General features: G+C 41.3%; 2 protein-coding genes across 3 annotated transcripts in view; one reads left to right on the plus strand and one right to left on the minus strand.

Annotated features, from left to right (window-relative positions):
• Positions 1-18,811, minus strand: part of nt5d1 (5-nucleotidase domain-containing protein 1) — a 79,614-nt gene extending 60,803 nt beyond the window's left edge. Inside the window, 6 exon segments of one of the 2 annotated variants that reach the window (NM_001173760.1) lie at positions 16,594-16,675; positions 16,806-16,885; positions 17,089-17,198; positions 17,396-17,467; positions 17,724-17,815; positions 18,494-18,646. In NM_001173760.1, coding sequence (NP_001167231.1) covers positions 16,594-16,675; positions 16,806-16,885; positions 17,089-17,198; positions 17,396-17,467; positions 17,724-17,815; positions 18,494-18,586 — 529 coding nt within the window. In that variant the 5' untranslated portion in view covers positions 18,587-18,646. 2 annotated transcript variants of the gene reach the window in all.
• LOC106571324 (uncharacterized) lies at positions 8,632-16,436 on the plus strand. Its single transcript, XM_014144262.3, has 3 exons — positions 8,632-8,783; positions 9,308-9,446; positions 13,963-16,436. The coding sequence occupies exons 2-3, from the start codon at positions 9,323-9,325 to the stop codon at positions 15,819-15,821; spliced, it is 1,983 nt and encodes a 660-aa protein (XP_013999737.1). The 5' UTR covers positions 8,632-8,783; positions 9,308-9,322; the 3' UTR covers positions 15,822-16,436.
• Positions 18,812-19,779: the final 968 nt, after the last annotated feature.

The raw sequence follows: 19,779 nt of genomic DNA on the forward strand, positions 1-19,779 counted from the left end.
TTGGCCAACTCATTTCACAGTGGTTGTGGGTACACTGTAAATGTAAACATAGACAGCCAAATTGCCTTTCCTGCCCAGTTTTCGACTAGCTGTCGTATCATTTATGACATAAGGTTAGTGTGTGACGACATGGATAACATCATGGTACCAAGTTTAACATGTAGCACTACAAAGCTGCAAAAACATGGATACAGTTGCTATGTCAACACACAAGCTGCATGTACTTGCTCAATTCATGACAAGCAGGTTGCAAGATTAAACCATTGCCCATGCATGCTTAAAAGATTCATTAAAACCAAAGAAGATTTAAAAAAAAGTTTTGCTCATTTACATTTCACAATACATCAAAGTCTACTTTTACAGGAGTACAGTACACCAGTTTGGCGACTGTCTTGAACAAGAGCAGTACAGACAAGATCCATTGACACATTTTTGCCCAGAGTCCCAATGGATAGAGAAGGATGACCACCAAGCTGTTCAAAAATACACTTAAATGACAGTGATCGTGATGACTTGGAGCCAAGCAGATGGCTTTAGATGAGCTGGGCTGAGAAAAATAAAACCTTCTGTAGCAAGTGTCCTTCCAATCAGTTGGGCCTCTTGTTTTAGACAAATGTTGGTTACTCAGAAAATAAATACAATTTCAGGCAGGAGATAATGGTTGGTAAACCACGTAGCTCACTTATCATGGCTGCGGTGTACTGTAGTGAGGAAAATTTTAATTTGATTGATTTAAGGCATATGCCAAGTCTATGCTATAAACTTTATTTTCTCTACCCTGCAGGCCAGAGCAGTTAGAATCTTGACAGATTGCACCTTTGTGCCATGGCTACATGTATTTGTAAGACTATTTGTGAATTATAACAGTTTGGTTGAATAAAGTATTTTAAAGAAGATATAAAAGGCTTTAGATATTTTTGAGCGACTGCTCTGGTGTTTATTCACTTTGAAAGGCACTAATAAGCAATGGACACATTTGAAGTGGTTGGTTTGATGAGAGCAGTTTGATATTCAAATACTACATTAGCATTAACTGACAAAGTACTTATTATTTAGAGCTGCAGGATTGCCCGGGCAACAAAGCACATTTCAGTGTTGCCATCTCTGTGTTTATTGGCACAATTAAGCATGAATTTTCTCCTGTGTGCTCCTCCCGGTCCCTCAGCAAAACTCAGGCAAAGTGCAGTACATATGCTGTTGTCCCAAATGTGCAGTAAAATATAAGTATAGTGGCTATCTATGCAGCTTTAATCCACTTAACAACATGTGAACTAGGCTAATACAAGTACATATCTTTGATGACAATTTTAATTCGCATTGTGATACTCCATTGTAAACACCAGTATCTTGAAAGGCTAATGTAAGCTTACTGGCTTTTACCAAATCAGCAATTTACGACTCAGTCACTTTTTCCTTGGCACCAAAATACTTCAAAATAAGCAGTCCTAGTACAACTATTCTTGCTGATGATGGTATGCTGTTTGGTTAATTCTGACTTAATTGCTGGAAAAAAAACAAGAAAATTGAGGGTTCTATTAAATCATTTTTCTTTCCTTTGCAAAGTAAAAAATATGGCCACTGAGCAAACCTGACATTGATGTTTCATAGTGATTAAGTTGGGGGCATGGTTAACGAGCCCTCACCAGCGGTCATTATAGGACAGTTACAGAGCCCAAAGCAGTTAAACCTGACTCATATCTCACATGCACCCTTGGCCTCAACAGCTATTGGCTTATTATTTGTGGAGGAATACCTTGAGCCTTTTGAAGTGGGGAAAATTGACTTCACCTCAGCTGAGTGACAGTTGTTAAACACTGCCAATTACAGTAGCTCATCTAAGCCATCTGGTAATCCATGTCATTGTTTTTGTCTGACTGCCACATCACTAGCAGCGTCTGTTGCTGGATGCCATATTAAAGAAAATGATCACAGAGACAAAATTATCAAATTTACGCATTTCAAATAGGCGATATGTTATGATTTTTTTCCTGGTAGGACAGTGCTTCAAAAGGTCAGTGTTGTGCAGACCTATTTTATTAATCTCCTGTGACTGCAGGAGGCCAAGGACGTGGAGAAAAATCAGGAAAAGCTTGATTCTACAAATAGCTTGCTCCTTACCTTTGTTTACAAATATAACTCCACACATTTCTAAAACTATCTCGTTCTAGCTGTTGGACACATAAGCACCCATTTTGGGAAGAGAGGAGAACCCAACACTATCTTTAAATGTTCTGTACTTTCTGCTCCAACTAAGAATCCTGTCATGCCAGAAAGAATCTGTAATTCTCCTCCCACTCTTTCTTTTCTCAAACACACCTAAACAACAACACGTGTCAGCCTTTAATATATGGATTTCACAGAGCTCAGCTGATGATCGCTACACTCAGCCTACATATGGCCAACAATAACTGCATAAAATGAGGGAACACATATGGTGGTGAACTACAAAGATCCAAACATTGACATTTTGTAACATAAGGACCAAAAAAATATAAGAGGAAAACTAAACATTTATCCAGACAATTTAGCACCTTCAAGAATAATTGGTTGAGCAGATATAGTAATGGAATCCTTTTTTAGCCAGTCTAATGATAGTAATGTAAATCTTCCCAGCTTTCCCCCTCTCCTCCGCCATGGTATTCACAAGAAAAGATTTATTCAGAAGTTCTTCCTCATTCATTGGCCCTGGGCTAGCCTACAGTACCTCTTAAACTCTGCCAAACATTCTTCTCACCGTACTGAGAGTGGTGTTCAGAGATTCTTAACCCACACACCTAAAATAAAGATCCAACCAAGAAAAACAAAAACAGTCCTGACCTATGACAAACTCTAAAAAGGGAAATCCAGAGGTTTGACAGTACTGTATGAAGACAGGCCACAGCTTCAGAAACACTATAAAAAAAACAATGTGTGCAGAGATTAGGATTCAATGCTAATCAAAGTCACGGTGCACAACATATTAGGGATATTCAACCAAAAGGTGGATCTACTGTTTCAGACAAAGCTGCTCACTCTTGAATGTTGTTTGCAAGCTTTGGCACTTCTAAGTTCAGGTCAAGGCTTTTAACCAAATCCTGGTCAAAAGACCAAAGTGAAAACGCAGTATACAGAGATAGCCCTAAAATATAGCTATGGGATGTTTACCAACATGCAATGGCTTGGATTCTCAATAGTGCTTGCATGTCTTATTCTTTTTTTTATCTGACCATAATTATTTTTAGAGCTTCATAATTTGGTAAACACAGGAGCTCCTCCCAGAATAGCAAAAACAAAAAAAGGTGCATCCTATTGGGCACATGTCAATTCCGAGTAGTGAGCGTGTCCAATGACATGGTTTTAGAGGCCCTCCTATTGACCGCAGAGAATGTATTGTGCCATTTTAAATCTCATTTTCTGCTATTCAAAACATTTTGCCATGGCTTATGCCATGTTCTTATGCTATCTGAGTGACTCAAACATTATATCAAAATCGATGGGGCCCCCATGCCATGAGATTTATTGCATTTTAGTTTCTCCCAATCTGTCTAGTTTTTATTTTGGTGATTGTTCGTTCTCAAATATGATCTTATTAAAAAAAAATATATAGCTCTATTATCTTTTCTACACAGTTTATATCTGGTTTTAGTCATTTAAGTTCACTTTGAAAACATTTTACAATCCCCCCCAAAAAATGCATGTTTTTTTTTAAATATATTCTTTAGTTTTGTTTTTGTGGCAGCCACGATTTAGCAGCAGCGGTAGGGAAAAACACTGCTATCTCACCACTAACTCCTACACCACCTCCAGAGGCGGAAACCTGAAGGCTGACAGCCAGGTCAGCCAAGCCCAGGCCAAAGTCCTCTACACCCCCAGCGTCCCCTGTTCATAAGTTGCTGGACTCTGGGTCTGGGTTGGGGACGCCAAACTAGACAGCAGCTGTCTGACAACACAGAAGTGAATGGGAAGCAGAGAGTGGGATAATAGAAAAAAAACATGGAAAACATCCCAAAATCTTTCAATGGACTGCAAAAGTATATGCTTTTGGTGAATATAACCATAAAGGCATAACCATATAAGCACTCGTTGTGCTTTATTGTGACCATTAATCAAATGTTTAAAGTAATGTGAATTAGACATGCAGTCAGTGCATAAATGGCAGCCACGGCCTCTTCAGGAACTCAAGCCAACCAAACAGGATACCAGCTTTCCCCGGTAACTGCTTTTAATGACATGTCACATCTCTCTATAAAATGTCTAAAACAATCCTAACAAAACAGCCAACTTAGATAATATGGCAATAGACGTCAATCTACGTTAAATGCATGTTATACGGTACAATACAGGTTTAGGCTTAAATCAGAGTCAGTCAAACATACAGTACCAGTCAAAAGTTTGGACACACCCACTCATTTAAGAGTTATTTATTTTTTACATTGTAGAATAATAGTGAAGACATCAAAACTATGAAATAACACATATGGAATCATGTAGTAACCAAAAAAGTGTTAAAAAAAATCTAAATATATTTGAAATTCTTCAAAGTAGCCACCCTTTGCCTTGATGACAGCTTTGCACACTCTTGGCATTCTCTCAACCAGCTTCATGAGGTAGTCACCTGGAATGCATTTCAATTAACAGGTGTGCCTTGTTAAAAATGAAATCTATTTTTATTTGTTCAAAACTTTCTTGGTTACTACGTGATTCTGTATGTGTTATGTCATAGTTCTGATGTCTTCAATATTATTCTACAATGTAGAAAATAGTAAAAATAAAGAAGTAGGTGTTTCCAAACTTTTGACTGGTACTGTATAGTTTACAGATTTCAATCCAGAGGCAGACTTCTTGGTCAGCATACTCTTAGATCCATAGCTAGTAGAAAATATGCTGCAAATTACAATATTATTTCAGACTCAAAAATAATGCACTTGGACAACATGTTCCATCTTATTTTGTCCTGGTAAGAGGCCACATACATATTTTAAAGAAGATTGAGCAACAGTGCTGGTGTCTCAATATCAGAAAAAAGCCATGGGATTGGCTCAGGCATCCATGTGAGCTGTTTGTTCCACTTAAAGAGCTGTGGAAGGGATAGTTAGACTGAAAGGCACTAGTCATTAAGGCTCTCCTTTGTGTTGTGTACTGCCTCAATGAACATAATTGACTTCCAACAATCCCCTCCCATTACCTGGTCCTCAAGGAGAGCCTAAAATTGGAACCAAATCTGATTTGGAACATTCTCAAGACTTTAGCGTGAAAAATAAAACATTCAACGCTTTTGGCCTTAATCCCCCCCTTTCTCTGATTACCAGCTTGTCAGTAATTTCTTAACATAAGTATTTACATCTTAAAATGACAAAGTCAGGAGGGATGCATTTTGGGTTTCTGGTTCCTATTTGAAACACAACCTCAGCCTCCTCAGGTTGGTCAGTTCTGATTTTGACCGTGATTTCTAGATGTTTTTCTTTTGGGTCCCTGTAATTGCACCCTTACTCAGCTTGGAGGGCCAACATCAAGCCTTCCATTCATAAAGCTGCAACTGCCTCTTAGTGGCATATTGGGTTTATTAAAATGTTATATCTGTATCCCAGTCACTTCCCAGCTAAAACAAGCTATCTTTAGACTCCCACTTTCTACTCCTTTAACTGGCATAGTTACATCATCAACCTGCAATTATTTTCTCCTTTCTCTCAGGCAGTGTGGCATCCTCAAATCACTGGGACCAAACAGAGGAGAGAGATTCTAAACACAGACAAACGTGTCTGTCTCACCCAGCCTATGCCTTCCCAGCAATCTAAAACTGAAGCAACCACCACCACAATGATTCAAATAACCCGGGCAGCAAAGACAAGCCCAGGGATGATCATTTTATGACAGTTATGATGGCAAGGTTTGTACTGCAATTATGATGGAAAAAATTATTGGGCAAAATAATACATTTCATAAATCTAACAGAGTGCTGTAAATCATTGGGCTTTGTAAGAACAAAATATATATTTATGTATCTATTATCTGAACTGTCAATTATAGGATTTAAACATCCAAAACAACTTATTTGAAGTTCGAGTCACCAGTCCAACTTTACCCATGAGAATAAATAGACTACAAAAAGCAGTTGCTGTTTTGACAGGGTATTTTGCACACCAGACACATGAAATGTAAAAGGCTTATTTTAATTGTATATATATATATATATTCAGCTTTCAATTAGATTCAAGACATCTGCCTAGTGCTTACTAATTTGAGAAACATAAGAGAGTACATTTGATCTCTACAGTGTGCCTGTATCTTGTACTAAGATAATGGGATAAACGACTGCCCCAGAATTCCAGTCATCAGCATACTAATTAAACCCAATGAAAGTGAATTAGTCACGTCTGGAGAGAAGCATTACTGTTCAACAGTTACAACAGCAGCACTACAAAAGGTTACGTCAGAACCTTTCATAGACTCTCCTACCATTCTAATAGAGTAGCAAGAATGCCACCACATCATAAAGTGGTTCAGGAGTGATGTGACAAAGGCTTACTGTAAAAGGCCAACGTTTGTGCATTTCTTAACAGGCCCCATTGTCATGATGCAACACTCTGATGACTAATACAATAGAGTGGTCTTGAAGGTGTTTAACTTCTATCCTGCACAAAAACTGTCTGTAAGACAATCCGGACACACCAACAACAACAAAAAAATCAGGCGCAAATCAAAATTAAACATGTTGCCACTGTGGGGTCCACGTAGCTTTCATGGTGAAAGTGTGATGAGGGACTGGGACATGTGAAGTTTTTAAGTGTTGACTCCACCCCCTGTGACTCTGTCATTTAACTAAAGGGGGTTTACCAAGGATGCCCGGTGGTTCGACTGGCTTTCTTCTGCGGGCTGTAAACTAAGAGTTGAAAATATGTCGAAAAAGCACAGTTTAGGTTTTCTGAAACCTAAACACATCCTAGAGTCCATTTCAGTCATAACTACAGTAAAACTTGAGCTAGCATAGATTAACAGGTGCAAAACAGCTCAAAGAAGAACAAAGATAAATACTGCAGATCAGGAGACACAAACAGTCTAGTACAGCTAACCTTGTGGACACACACACACACACGCACTTCAGTCCCATTCAAAATCCTATTTTCCCCTAACCCTAAACCCTACTCTTACCCTAACCCAAAAACATAACCTTAACCCTAAAACTAACCCTAGCTCCTAAGCATAAATTTAATTCTAACCCTAATTCCAACCTTAACCCTAAACCCCCTAGAAATAGCATTTGACCTTGTGGGGACCAACAAATTGTCCCCAGTTGGTCAAATTTTAGTTTGTTTACTATACTTGTGGGGACTTCTGGTCCACACAAGAATAGTTAAACACATCCACACACACACACACACACACACTAGTAGCAATGTGAGGCAGAGCTTCTTTATACAAAATGTAAAGCTGCAATATTAAATTTTGGGCTACCCGACCAAATTCACATAGAAGTGTGAGTTATAGATCTGCCATTCTCATTGAAAGCAAGTCCAAGAAGCTGATCTATGTGCTCTATTTCTATGTTTCCCGTTCTCAAGTTTTGTTTAATTTACTTCCAGTTTTGTACACATGCTGAAAATACAATGTTTTTGGTTTCATGAAAATATATTTTACAGCGGTTTAGATGGTACAATGATTCTGCTTGTTTTGTCACAAACTGAAATTAGGCGAACAATTCAAATTTTTGAAATCAGGAAATGGCTGATCGATTTCTGCATATTGCACCTTTAAGTATATTTGTCCACTGCATGCGACTGTCCCACATACATTGTGCGAAATACGAATGTTACTATATAGCCCGTGGTGACATCACAAAACACAGTTGAGAGACTCTTGGGAAAACCAAAAGGTAGGTACTGCACATAATCAAATCAGTTAACAAGATAGGAAAAGTATAGAAGTAAAGAAAATTACACAAATAAGACCATGGTGGACCTTCAATGACACCTGACCACAAGAGGTCTGAAGACAGAAACTCAACTCTGCCCTCTGATGTACCCATCTTGCACTGCGGCTCAGTGGAGGCATAGTACCGCTGTATGCACTCTACACCACACACAGTTAAAACAATCTAGCTATCCAGTGAATAAAATAGCATGGCTATAAATGTAACTAAATGTTTACCAGAGTTCACTAAGCTGACATACCGTATTGATTTTGTTACCACAATTCATACACTGACATTAAAATCCTAAACATTTAATGTACTAAAGCCATTCCCCAGCACCTGTTTTTGAGCAGTAGAAAAGAGGCATAAATGGGTAAAAGAGGGGAACACATATTATTAGAACTCATCAAAAACACAGCAATTAAGATGTCAAAGACATCCCAGAAAAAGTAATACCCATATAGCACTGTATACGACTTGAACTTACAACCACATATACCCTCAAAAATATCAAAATGTCTCCTACAGTATTAAATCTCTTTCCGTGCCGCTCCATTGAGAGTGGAGGGAGGGAGGGAGGGAGGGAGGGAGGGAGGGAGCTGTGGGGTTTTTAAATGCTATGAGAGGACTATCATCCTGAAGTGACATGCCTTCTCTCTCTGAAGACATGGCACCCTTCATTAAAGCTGACGTCACAACGGGGCGGGACGCCTATACTAGGTCGATTGTGGGTGATGTTAGAGACAGATTTGGTATAAATACCCCGAGCCCAGTGGCCTGGGTAGCAGCATCCAGCTCAGACTTAACCTCCAGACTTAAGGACTATACAACAACGTGCCGGGACAGCAGCCTCCCGACCCCCACTGATCTTTTGGAGCCTAAGTCTTCTCTGCTGGTAGGTGTACCCTGCCTGCTCTCTCTGGTCTGCTCTCTGGGTGTATGTGTGTGTGACTCTTGTGCGGCCCTCTGTTTCTGGTGCTGTGAGGCGTACAGTGTGCATGGGGCCATGGAGGAGGATGTTGGGGTCTTGGGGGAGTCAGTTGGGTGCATGGTTGAGGATCAGGTGTAAGTAGATGGTACTGGGGGTGTCTAGCTTCAAGTGTTCCTCGTAGCACGTGTCTTAATCATCATTGTGATGAGATGGTTCACTTGACGGTGGGGAAGGGATGACCCATACATGAGAGATTGAATCTGAGGTAGCTCTGGAAATCTGACTGAAGATTGGGGGTCCGCAATGTTCCCTACTGTGCTTGTTTCTTGTAATTCTGACTCAGAAATGTTAGTTTGCTGTTGTGCAGGCCCTGCTATAGAATGGTACTGTGTGTCTCGCCACTGTCTCTGTATGTTGAAGACCATTGACATTTCAACAAACAAAGGATGTCTGAAAAGATTCTGATGTTCTACATTTCTTTCATGCAGGTTTAACGTCACAAGATGGACCTCAGGGTGACAAGCGTTCTCCTTCTCCTGGTGACCTTGGCCGTGGCAACGCCAGAGAGATATTACCATGTACAGAAAGTAGCCAAGCAGCAGTATCCTACCAAGAGCCATGTCCAAAGTAAGTCTCAACATCTTCATGTCTATCAGCATATTATTGATGTAAAAACGATTTTGTACATCAGCTTTGCACTACATTCTCTTGGTGGAAAGCTTATAGAAGGTTTCATTCCAATTCTAGAATATACTAGAGGTTTGTCAGTAGAACCAGGAGTTTTTCTTCACCACTTGACTAGGAAAAACTTTTGGACAGAGAATACAAAATGTCAACCTGGAAGATACTTGACTGTGTTGAATTCCTTATAGTTTTAACAAATGGGACTTTAAGTACAGAATAGTGAGAGGTATATGTAATATAGACAAATAAGCATGGTTTGTTAAAATATATGTTTTAAAAAGTTACTAATTAGCCAACTTGTTTAATGTTATTTAGCCAATTGATTAATGAAAAATTGCAGAATATCCAGCATTACTTTAATTTTATTTTTTAAATACATCACTGTGGAAGTTAACAGTTTGTAGTAAAACACTGTACATAGAACATGGTATCTTATGAAACAGATTTGATAGCGCATTATCCTTAACAAGGGAACCAGTAACAGATGTATTGATGGGACCTGAGGCAATGTCTCAGTCAAAATTGTTGAGGTTTTTCACCTGACCATAGTTGTGGTGGCAATAGGAAACCATGGGCCCATGCATCCTTCCACGCTCCCAAGACATGACACACTCGTTCATCAACAGAAAGTGGATAATAAACAGTGGTTAGGATAACAACTATTCTCCTGGCTGCAACGGTGCTGACAGTCAGACCACAGAGGTTCTGTAGAAGTGAGAGCCAGGGGCAATTATCACTTCTGTATGCCTCGTTAAAACACCAACATGCACCAGCTGCCACATAACACTGCTTCCAAGATATCTCACTCTTGACAAATATTGAAATATCCTGCTAAATATCCTACTATCTTCTCTTCAGGAGAAAGCTCAGAAGACAGCGGGGAAAGTAGAGAGGGTAAGACAGTGGGGCTTGACAAAATGGAAGAGATCAGACCATTCTGTCAAGAATATGGTCCGGAGTCAAGTGTTGCCGCTCAACCAGACTCCGGCACTCAGTAGCTTTGTTGAAGATGTTTTGATGCAGTTTTTATGGCCGGTGGCCTCTGACATATAAATAGAATAGTTTTCCACAAGTCAACAATGAAAACAGATGTTACCACATTGCACTCCCAAACAAACCACTTTGTAGTGTGCTTAAATTGTCTCAAAACAAACACCCTAAAATAGAGTAGACAAAATTGCATATAATCTCAAATATGAATCCTCAGGTTGTATAACGTTACAATGTGAGAGCCATGGCATAGCCTACATATAGAAATATATTTGGTTTGAGGCTGACAATAGACACATGATCTAGGCCTAAACCATTCAGACTAGACAAGTCAAGGTTCAACAGCTGGCTATGCCACCGTGCTGACCGTGGTCAGAACCATCACCTCCCAGTTTCTGAGGTATGACTTGGCTGCCAAAGTGTCCAGTTCTGACACATTCAGCTCTTCTGGGGTTTCAAACCTACTCCTCAGTGGCTTTCAAATTACAGCCTTGTCTCGCCGTTTTGCTCTCAAAGTGCTATTCCAAAGCAGGAAAAGGCAAACACGTTTTTCAACAAATTGTGCATCCAATCCACTTCGTTCACTGTAGCCAAATGTTCCCTACTGATTTTGTATCAGTACTTTACACCATGGCAATACAACACCGCACATTACTTGAGGACAGTGTTGGGGAGTAGTGAACTACATGTAATTTAACTAAATTTAGCAGTAGCTTGGAGGTAGTTTAACTACATTCAAATCTAGGTAGTGTTTTCAGTAGTTAATTACTTTTGGGCATACAAACAACATGGATTCAGGAAATTGTTGAGGTATTGTGGGCTAACCTCTCAAAGACGGGGATAAAAGTATCCTGTCAGCATTTCAGGACTTAGACCAGATGCCACACATTTAAACAACCATTATATCCCAATATGGCTTGCATTGTACCCTAATATGACCTACCCTGTACTGCCTCACAAATTCCTAACAAAGAGGAGGAAAGGGTTCAAGGTGAAGCACATTCATCAACAACTGGAGGACCACTAACCATACCGTGCACTACAGACAACTTGGGAAATTAAAGGGTTCAACATAGTATGGGTAAATTAAACTAAAATAACTGGCTACAGTAGTCTAATATAGTCTCAACATGCTGTGCATTGTACATGTACACCAGTGTTTATGTGACCATCTCCTCAGACCACTGGTGCTGTCAAGATGACCCTAGGAAAAGCAGTCAGTTCCCACAACCTCCCTCCATAAATCACAGAGCCTACTCTGTTGTTTAAATAACATTGTGGTGTTTCAGAGGGGAATACCAAAGCAAAGGACTCAAGGACAAAGGAATCAATTGAAATGCAAGTGGTCAAAGAGAGGGAGAAATGGACTTGACTTAACAATGATACATTACATGATCAAAAGTATGTGGACACCTGCTAGTCGAACATCTCATTACAAAATCATGGGCATTAATATGGAGTTGGTCCCACCTTTGCTGCTTACCAGCCTCCACTCTTCTGGGAAGGCTTTCCACTAGATGTTGGAACATTGCTGCGGGGACTTGCTTTCATTCAGCCACAAGAGCATTGGTGAGGTTGGGAGATTAGGCCTGGCTCGCAGTCGGCGTTCCAATTCATGCCAAAGGTGTTCGATGGGGTAGAGGTCAAGGCTCTGTGCAGGCCAGTCAAGTTTTTCCATACCGATCTCGACAAACCATTTCTGTATGGACCTCTTTGTGCACGGGGCCTTTTTCTTGCTGAAACAGGAAAGGGCCTTCCCCAAACTGTTGCCACAAAGTTGGAAGCACAGATTAGTCTAGAATGTCATTGAATGCTGTAGCATTAAGATTTCCCTTCACTGGAACTAAGGGGCCTAGCCCGAACCATGAAAAACAGCCCCAGACCATTATTCCTCCTCCACCAAACTTTACAGTTGGCACAATGCAATGGGGCAGGTAGTGTTCACCTGGCATCCGCCAAACCCAGATTCGTCGGTCAGACTATCAGATGATGAAGCGTGATTTATCACTAGAGAGAACTTGTTTCCACTGCTCCATAGTCCAATGGCGGCAAGCTTTACACCACTCCAGCCGTCACTTGGCATTGCGCATGGTGATCATAGGCTTGTGTGAGGCTGCTTGGCCATGGAAACCCATTTCAGGAAGCTCCCAACAAACAGTTCTTGTGCTGACCTTGCTTCCAGAGGAAGTTTGCAACCGAGGACAGACGATTTTTACCCGCTAGGTACTTCAACACTCTGCGGTCCCATTCTGTGAGCTTGTGTGGCCTACCACTTTGCAGCTGAGCCGTTGTTGCTCCTAGATGTTTCCACGTCACAATAACAGCACTTACAGTTGACCAGGGAAGCTTATGCAGGGCAGAAATTTGACAAAATTTGTTGGAAAGGTGGTATCCTACAGTATGACGGTGCCATGTTGAAAGTCACTGAGCTCTTCAGTACGGGCCATTCTACAGCCAATGTTTGTCTATGGAGATTGCATGGCTGTGTGCTCGATTTTATGCACCTATCAGCAACAGGTGTGGCTGAAATAGCCAAATCCACAAAATGTAAGGGATGTCCACATACCTTTGACCATGTAGTGTATATAGAGCAATGACAAGCAGAGGAAAAATTTTACATTTTCAAGCCTAAATTCAAGAGATTATAATTTCATACTTTGCTTTATGACTTCTATTTTGCACAGGATGGACATCTGAGAGATGTTAGGTTAATCCAATCAAGGAAACCCCTCCGCCACTACATGTTTGAAACAGGACTCAATAGCAAAAAACAAACATGACTGGTGCATGTTGTTCCTCAATACCAATAGGGCACAGATATCAGTCATCAGCTTTCTAAAAAACATCTAAGATCCTTTTGGGGCCTCACTGAGAATACATCAACATATAAAATGAAACAGACAAATAATTCAGATGCATTAAGAATAAAAAAGTGGACTCAACTCTTCAATTGAGAATACTCTTGATAGCAGACAATGGACTAAGTGTCTAAGTTCACCTTGACTGAAATCTAATGAACTCTGGAAAAACAAACTCTGACAAACTTATAGAGATGGAGAAAAAAAAAGAGATCCTGAATCTAAACCAATTACAGTTGACTGTAGTTGTTACCTGCATCTTAAAGCCACAATATGTAACTTTTTGGGCAACCTGACCAAATTCCCATAAAGATTTGAGTATAGATCATTCTCATTTATGTCAAGTCTAAGAAGCGGTAGATCTGTGTGTGCTATTTCTATGCTTCCTTTCGGTTTTATACATCAGCTTCAAACAGCTGAAAACACAATATTTTTGGTTATTTAAAATATGTTTCACAGAGGTTTAGATGGTACAATGATTCTCTACACCATACACTGCTGTTTTGTCAAACTGAAATTAGGCCAACTATTAGAATTATAGCAACCAGGAAATAGCAGAGCGATTTCTGCTTATTGCACCTTTAAGTAATTATACTTATCCATTTACCCAGCTGTTGCAGGGGAGCCAGGTATTCCAGGATCCCCTGGTGAGCCAGGACCTATGGGCCCCCCTGGGCCTCCTGGCAAGAGTGGCATGGGACATCCCGGACCAAAGGGCCCAGCCGGGCCCCCCGGACCTGCTGGCTACTCCGCAGCTGGCAAGCCTGGCAACCCAGGTGCTCCTGGGAAACCAGGTAGTAATGGCATGCCTGGTGAGAAGGGCCATACTGGCGCAACTGGTGCCATGGGTCCAAGAGGATCTCCCGGTTCCCCTGGAAGCCCAGGACCTGCTGGATACTCTTCTGCTGGTAAACCTGGCCCACACGGTCTGCCCGGCGGCATGGGGCCAAGGGGTGAGCCCGGACTTAAAGGACATCCAGGTATCCCTGGTCTGCCAGGACAAAAGGGAGAGAAGGGAGTTGGTATTCATGGGGCACCAGGTGCAAATGGTGCAGTGGGACCAATGGGACCATCTGGTATGCCCGGTCAACCTGGAGTTGGTAAGTCTGGTGCCCCTGGATACCCCGGGGAGCCCGGAAAGTCAGGTACTCCAGGTAGGGATGGAGCTCCAGGAGCCATGGGTCTGCCAGGGCCAAAGGGCCACAATGGAAACCCTGGGGTAGGAGCACCAGGAAAGCCAGGTGAGAATGGCAGTCCAGGTATGCCTGGAAATATGGGACCTAAAGGTCCCCAGGGACATGCTGGACAACCAGGTGCACCTGGCATGCCAGGAGTTGGTAAACCAGGAGCTAATGGCATGCCAGGGGACAGAGGATCACCAGGTACATCAGGAACCACTGGTCAAAAAGGAGAGCCAGGGCCAACAGGTTACACTGGGGCAACAGGTGCTACTGGGCTTACGGGTCCAGCTGGTCCCCAGGGTGCTAGAGGTTTCCAGGGAGAGACAGGTATTCAGGGACTTAAAGGTGATGTCGGCATGGTGGGAGCTCCTGGGGCAAAGGGAACCAAAGGAGATCAGGGACATCAGGGTTATGCAGGGAAGTCAGGTATCCCCGGGGCAGCAGGACCTCCTGGTGCCACAGGTGCTACAGGACATCAGGGTAATAAGGGAGGTCAGGGCCATACTGGCGCTCCAGGTACTCCAGGTGCAAATGGGCTTCCAGGAGCAAAGGGACACCCAGGCACACCTGGAGGACCTGGGAAACCAGGCGAGAACGGTATCCCAGGGGGAAGAGGACCAGTGGGGCCTTCAGGTCCAGCAGGTCAACCAGGTCTTAAGGGTCACCCAGGTCTTCCCGGTACACCCGGCCCAGCTGGCCAGATGGCGAAGGGAGTTTCTGGTCCCATGGGTCCACCTGGAGCTCCTGGTTCCAGAGGTCACGATGGTAACCCAGGTGCTATGGGACCTCCTGGCCCACCTGGTCCCCCTGGTGAGATGGTCTACCATCATGAGAAGAGCATGCCCATAAAGTCCCATGAGATTATGATGCCTCATCATGAGATGATGAAGGCCCCTATGTCTGCCTTCAGCGCTGTTCTGACTAGGGCTTACCCTTCAGCGGGATCACCTATTCAGTTCAACCAGATTATTTACAATGGTGAGCAGCACTATGATTCCCAAACTGGCATCTTCTCCTGCCAGGTACCAGGTCTCTATTATTTCTCCTACCATATGCATGTTAATGGTGCTAACGCATTGGTGGCACTATACAAAAATGGTGAGCCAATCATGTTCTCATATGATGAGTACAATAAGGGCTTCTTGGATCAGTTGTCTGGCAGCACTGTCCTTATGCTGAATGCCCATGACCAAGTCTACATTCAGGTCCCTGATGAGGAGACCAATGGTGTCTTCGCTGCCGACAATGTTCACTGCTCTTTCTCTGGGTTCCTGATTGCTTCAACGTGATACAGACACTAATAAAACCTTGAAACCTTAAAGAAACTACTTAAAGAATAGATCAGTTTACAACTTCCAATGAGATTTGGTTGTCATTGTAGAATAAAAAATTTACGTAATATTCTACAAGTTAATTTGTCTTTCAAAAGGCTAAAAAAAAGCAAGAGCAGCAATTTTCTGAAATATTCCATTGAGACGGGCATTCAGTTCATGGAGGCATTAAAATAAATTCAGGGGAAGAATATAATTTAGGAATTCAATGGTTTTTATCACTATTCCCTTTCCCAGTATTTGTACAAGTATTCTGCAAACAATGATTAAAAAGTTTGAAAATACACAAAATGGTGCTCTTTGACTGCCTGTAACATTTACAGCAGATTTTTTGTTTTCAAAGTGTTTAATAAATGTCTTGTAATATACATGCAAAGGAAATCATGTTCTTTTTGTTTTGCAATGCTGTAACAAACCTTTGACAAACCAGCAGTGTATTATTGTTACACGCATTATGAAAAACAGTCATTCAAAAATGTACTATGTCAACAACAACTTTATGCCTGAGGATGCATTATGCTATGTTTAACTTACTGACCAAAGTAAAGAATAAAGTCCAAGTTCTGAAACTGATGCTTTTGTCTTGTTTTTTTGCGACAGTACGGTAGAAAATTGAAAATATTGTTTGATTTTGAGCCCACTGATATAGCCAATTAAATTAGTGATTCTGATATGGTGCACTGGTTCAACAACGGAAAGTGATTGATTCTAAAATAAGTTATCAACCTACCTTTAAATGCTGATGTGTTGTAATTGTGGTCGATGGCAGCGACCATGTCTTTCCAAAAGTCTGAATTCACCTCATTCCCACGCTGTTGACCAAAACAAAATAATGTTCTTGAAATTAAATGCTTTATATGTTGTTGTTTTTTTCAATGTTTTATTTAAACAAATGTGTAAACATGAACTATCATAATGAACATTGATTTTAATAGATTTGACCTTGCGCAACATATCCACAACTCTTCCACAGAGAAGAGCCCCAGGTAGATCGAAATAGTTGTCATAAAAATAGTACTTTGCTGCGGAGAATAAAACAGAATATATTTATTGTGAGAAACAATCCAATTATTCACCACTCTGTACATTGGAAATAAAGTGAGAAGAAAAAAGTCCATGTTTTCAGGAGATTGCATTATCATGAAAATTCAACTGCATTACAAAAGAAAAAGCACAAACAAAAAGCGAGGGGAGGGGTCACACAGATTCAAGATTTAAGACTTACTAGATCTCGTAAATGTGGTATTGAGGCTATTGAAGTGCTTCCATTCCCTTTTTGGACCGTAATGTTTAATGATCTCTTCTGTTCTGAGGTTATTGGTCCCATGGGTTGCTCTGATGAAAACAAACAGGTTTAAAGTCAGGCTTTTTATTCATTTTGGGTGGAAAGAGGAGTAACAAAAAGACATGTGTGCCCAAATACTGTACATTCATACTGTACCAACACTTCAAAACAGGCATTTTTCCTATCACTATAAACACAAACCAATATCAAGGCATGCATTTAACTGTATCATTAACTGTAATCCTACCGTAAGACAGTTCCATCTTCCGCCAATTTAACCAAGTTTCCATCCTCAAGGTCTACCACTAAGCCCTTGAAACTGGACATACAGAATACACATTTCATAGTGGTCATTGGCAAAGAAAACACATGTTGATCCATGTCCTATGCTAGGCAATAACAATAAGAATCTGTGAGCATTACTCAGCATCTTCCTTTTTGCTTAAAAAGTGCCCTTTATCCAACCTGAAAATTGGGTAGTCTGAATTTACAAGGGCACACCACGGTCATTACTCATTACAGCATAGAGAGGAAGGGATGATTGTATTGTCATTCTGCTGCTGCTAGTGACTCACCAGAAATCCCAGGTAGCAGGGGTCAGTGTGAGAAGGTCCTTGTCATAGTCTTTATGCTCCACCAGATACCTGGTAAAGCTCTCATAGATCAGCTGCAGAGAGGCACAAAAGGGTCACTGTTATGATCTATCCACAGGTGGGGTGAACATTCAGTGACAATGAACATGTATTACTGTACAATACATATACATTGTACTGTACCGACAGCTACCACGATGGAGCTGCCTCGTATGCATTAAACCTATTTGTAAAGTCACGGCTTCAATGTCATTTGCGTTCCACACAGAGGATTTCATTGGTTTTCTGCAGCTGGCAGTCAGATGTCACACAGACACAGCTGTGACTCATACCAGACACCTTAAGGGCCTGCTGGCTAATCTGTTGTTGCTAGCATATTGCTTATACATGTCATGTTAGCTATTTCATGTTGCAAAAGAGAAAGAATCCCCTGCACTACAACAATATCGTTTTAGGTTTTGGCGCGTGCAATACGACTGCAACGTTTAGCATATGAACACCATGTAGGAAGTATTTTATATTCCACTCGTTTCGTAATACATTACGAGTAGTAGCTATTGATGAAATGCAGCGAACCGTGAATGTCTGACTTGACACTGCGAGTTGGAAAGGATGGTGATGTTGCATGCAATCGTTAGGCTACTTGGTAGCAATAGCCGGCTACATTGTTACTGTATCGTACTGTTAGAAATGCGAAGAACAGCACGCAACGTTAACGTTAGCTTTAGCTCGTGAGCTACAAATAAACTCACCCTGGAGGTCTCTTTCAAATGGTACCGACAGAGAGTGTGGTCCAAATCAAAACCAATGACATCACAATCTGAAAGGGAAAAATATTCGCTCATTTTAACGAGAATGCTGGAAAACAACGATGTTGCCCTGTACACACAAACGTGCACTCCTGCACACTACTGTCAATCAATGGGCTCGTTTGCGTGGTTAGGCGGAAAGGCTGAAGCAACCGACTGCAGAAGAAAGTCGAGGAGTAACGCTTCGAATACACCGACTGTGTTATGCGTTTTGGACACCAGATGTGTTTTAATTTCCAATGGAACGCTACGTTTGCCTTGCAGCGTTGCATTGCAGTGTGTTCTGTGTGGGGCATACGTTCGATAAATCGAATGTATGCATCGAATTGTATGCGTAGACTTGACAGAAAGTAGCAAAATGTGAATGTTGAATTTTTGTTGCACACATATCTAGTAAAAAATGAGGGATTAGATAATAAAAACAGTTTGATTGCATACTTTCTTTACATATTTTATTCATTTATTTGCCAAGCAGCATACATATTATTTATTCGATGACATCTAAACATGTTTTGTGAGAGCCTATAATATAATTTCCCTCCAAAATGCATAGTTTCGGAGCGAAATGCAATAATAAATAGTAAAGATAGCAGAGAGTTGGCTCTTTCAACAATGAGACCAACGTTGAGGAAGATGGTTTTGCTCGCACTGTTGGGCTGGGACCAGCCCCGCCGAAAGCGCAGGTCTGTGTGGGTCCAGAGATGGTTGAAGTCCCGAAAGCACGCAGGGGAGTTCCACCATCTCATTCAAGAGCTTCGACTATTTCGAGAGGAATTTCGAGGTTACTTTCGTCTGGACCGAAGCCTGTTCGATCACCTGCTCCAGATGGTTGGAGCATTTATAATAGACGTAGAACCCTTGGGGAAAAGGTTATACATGGAGCCGAATAGGGTTCTACTTGGAACCAAAAAGGGTTCTGCTATGGGGACAGCAGGAGAGCCCTTTTAGGGTCTAGATAGCACCTTTTTTTTTTCTAAAAGTAGAGTTGGCCTGGGCTACTGTTTATTGATACAGTCATACACTGAATTGTACTGTTTCAAGGCATTGTTAATGATGGTTGATGAGTATTAAAATATAATTAGTAGAGCATAATAAACTGTAATGAGGTAGATATATGAGTAGATAGAATATGTGGGTGGAATTTCAAGTTACACACAATATTGATCATTATTTTGAATTATATTTCAGATTCTTGGCGACAGGGGACTCCTACAGGACCATCAGATTCA

The sequence above is a fragment of the Salmo salar genome, chromosome 15 (genome assembly GCF_965601325.2).
Source record: "Salmo salar chromosome 15, fSalSal1, whole genome shotgun sequence".
Lineage (NCBI taxonomy): Eukaryota > Metazoa > Chordata > Actinopteri > Salmoniformes > Salmonidae > Salmo > Salmo salar.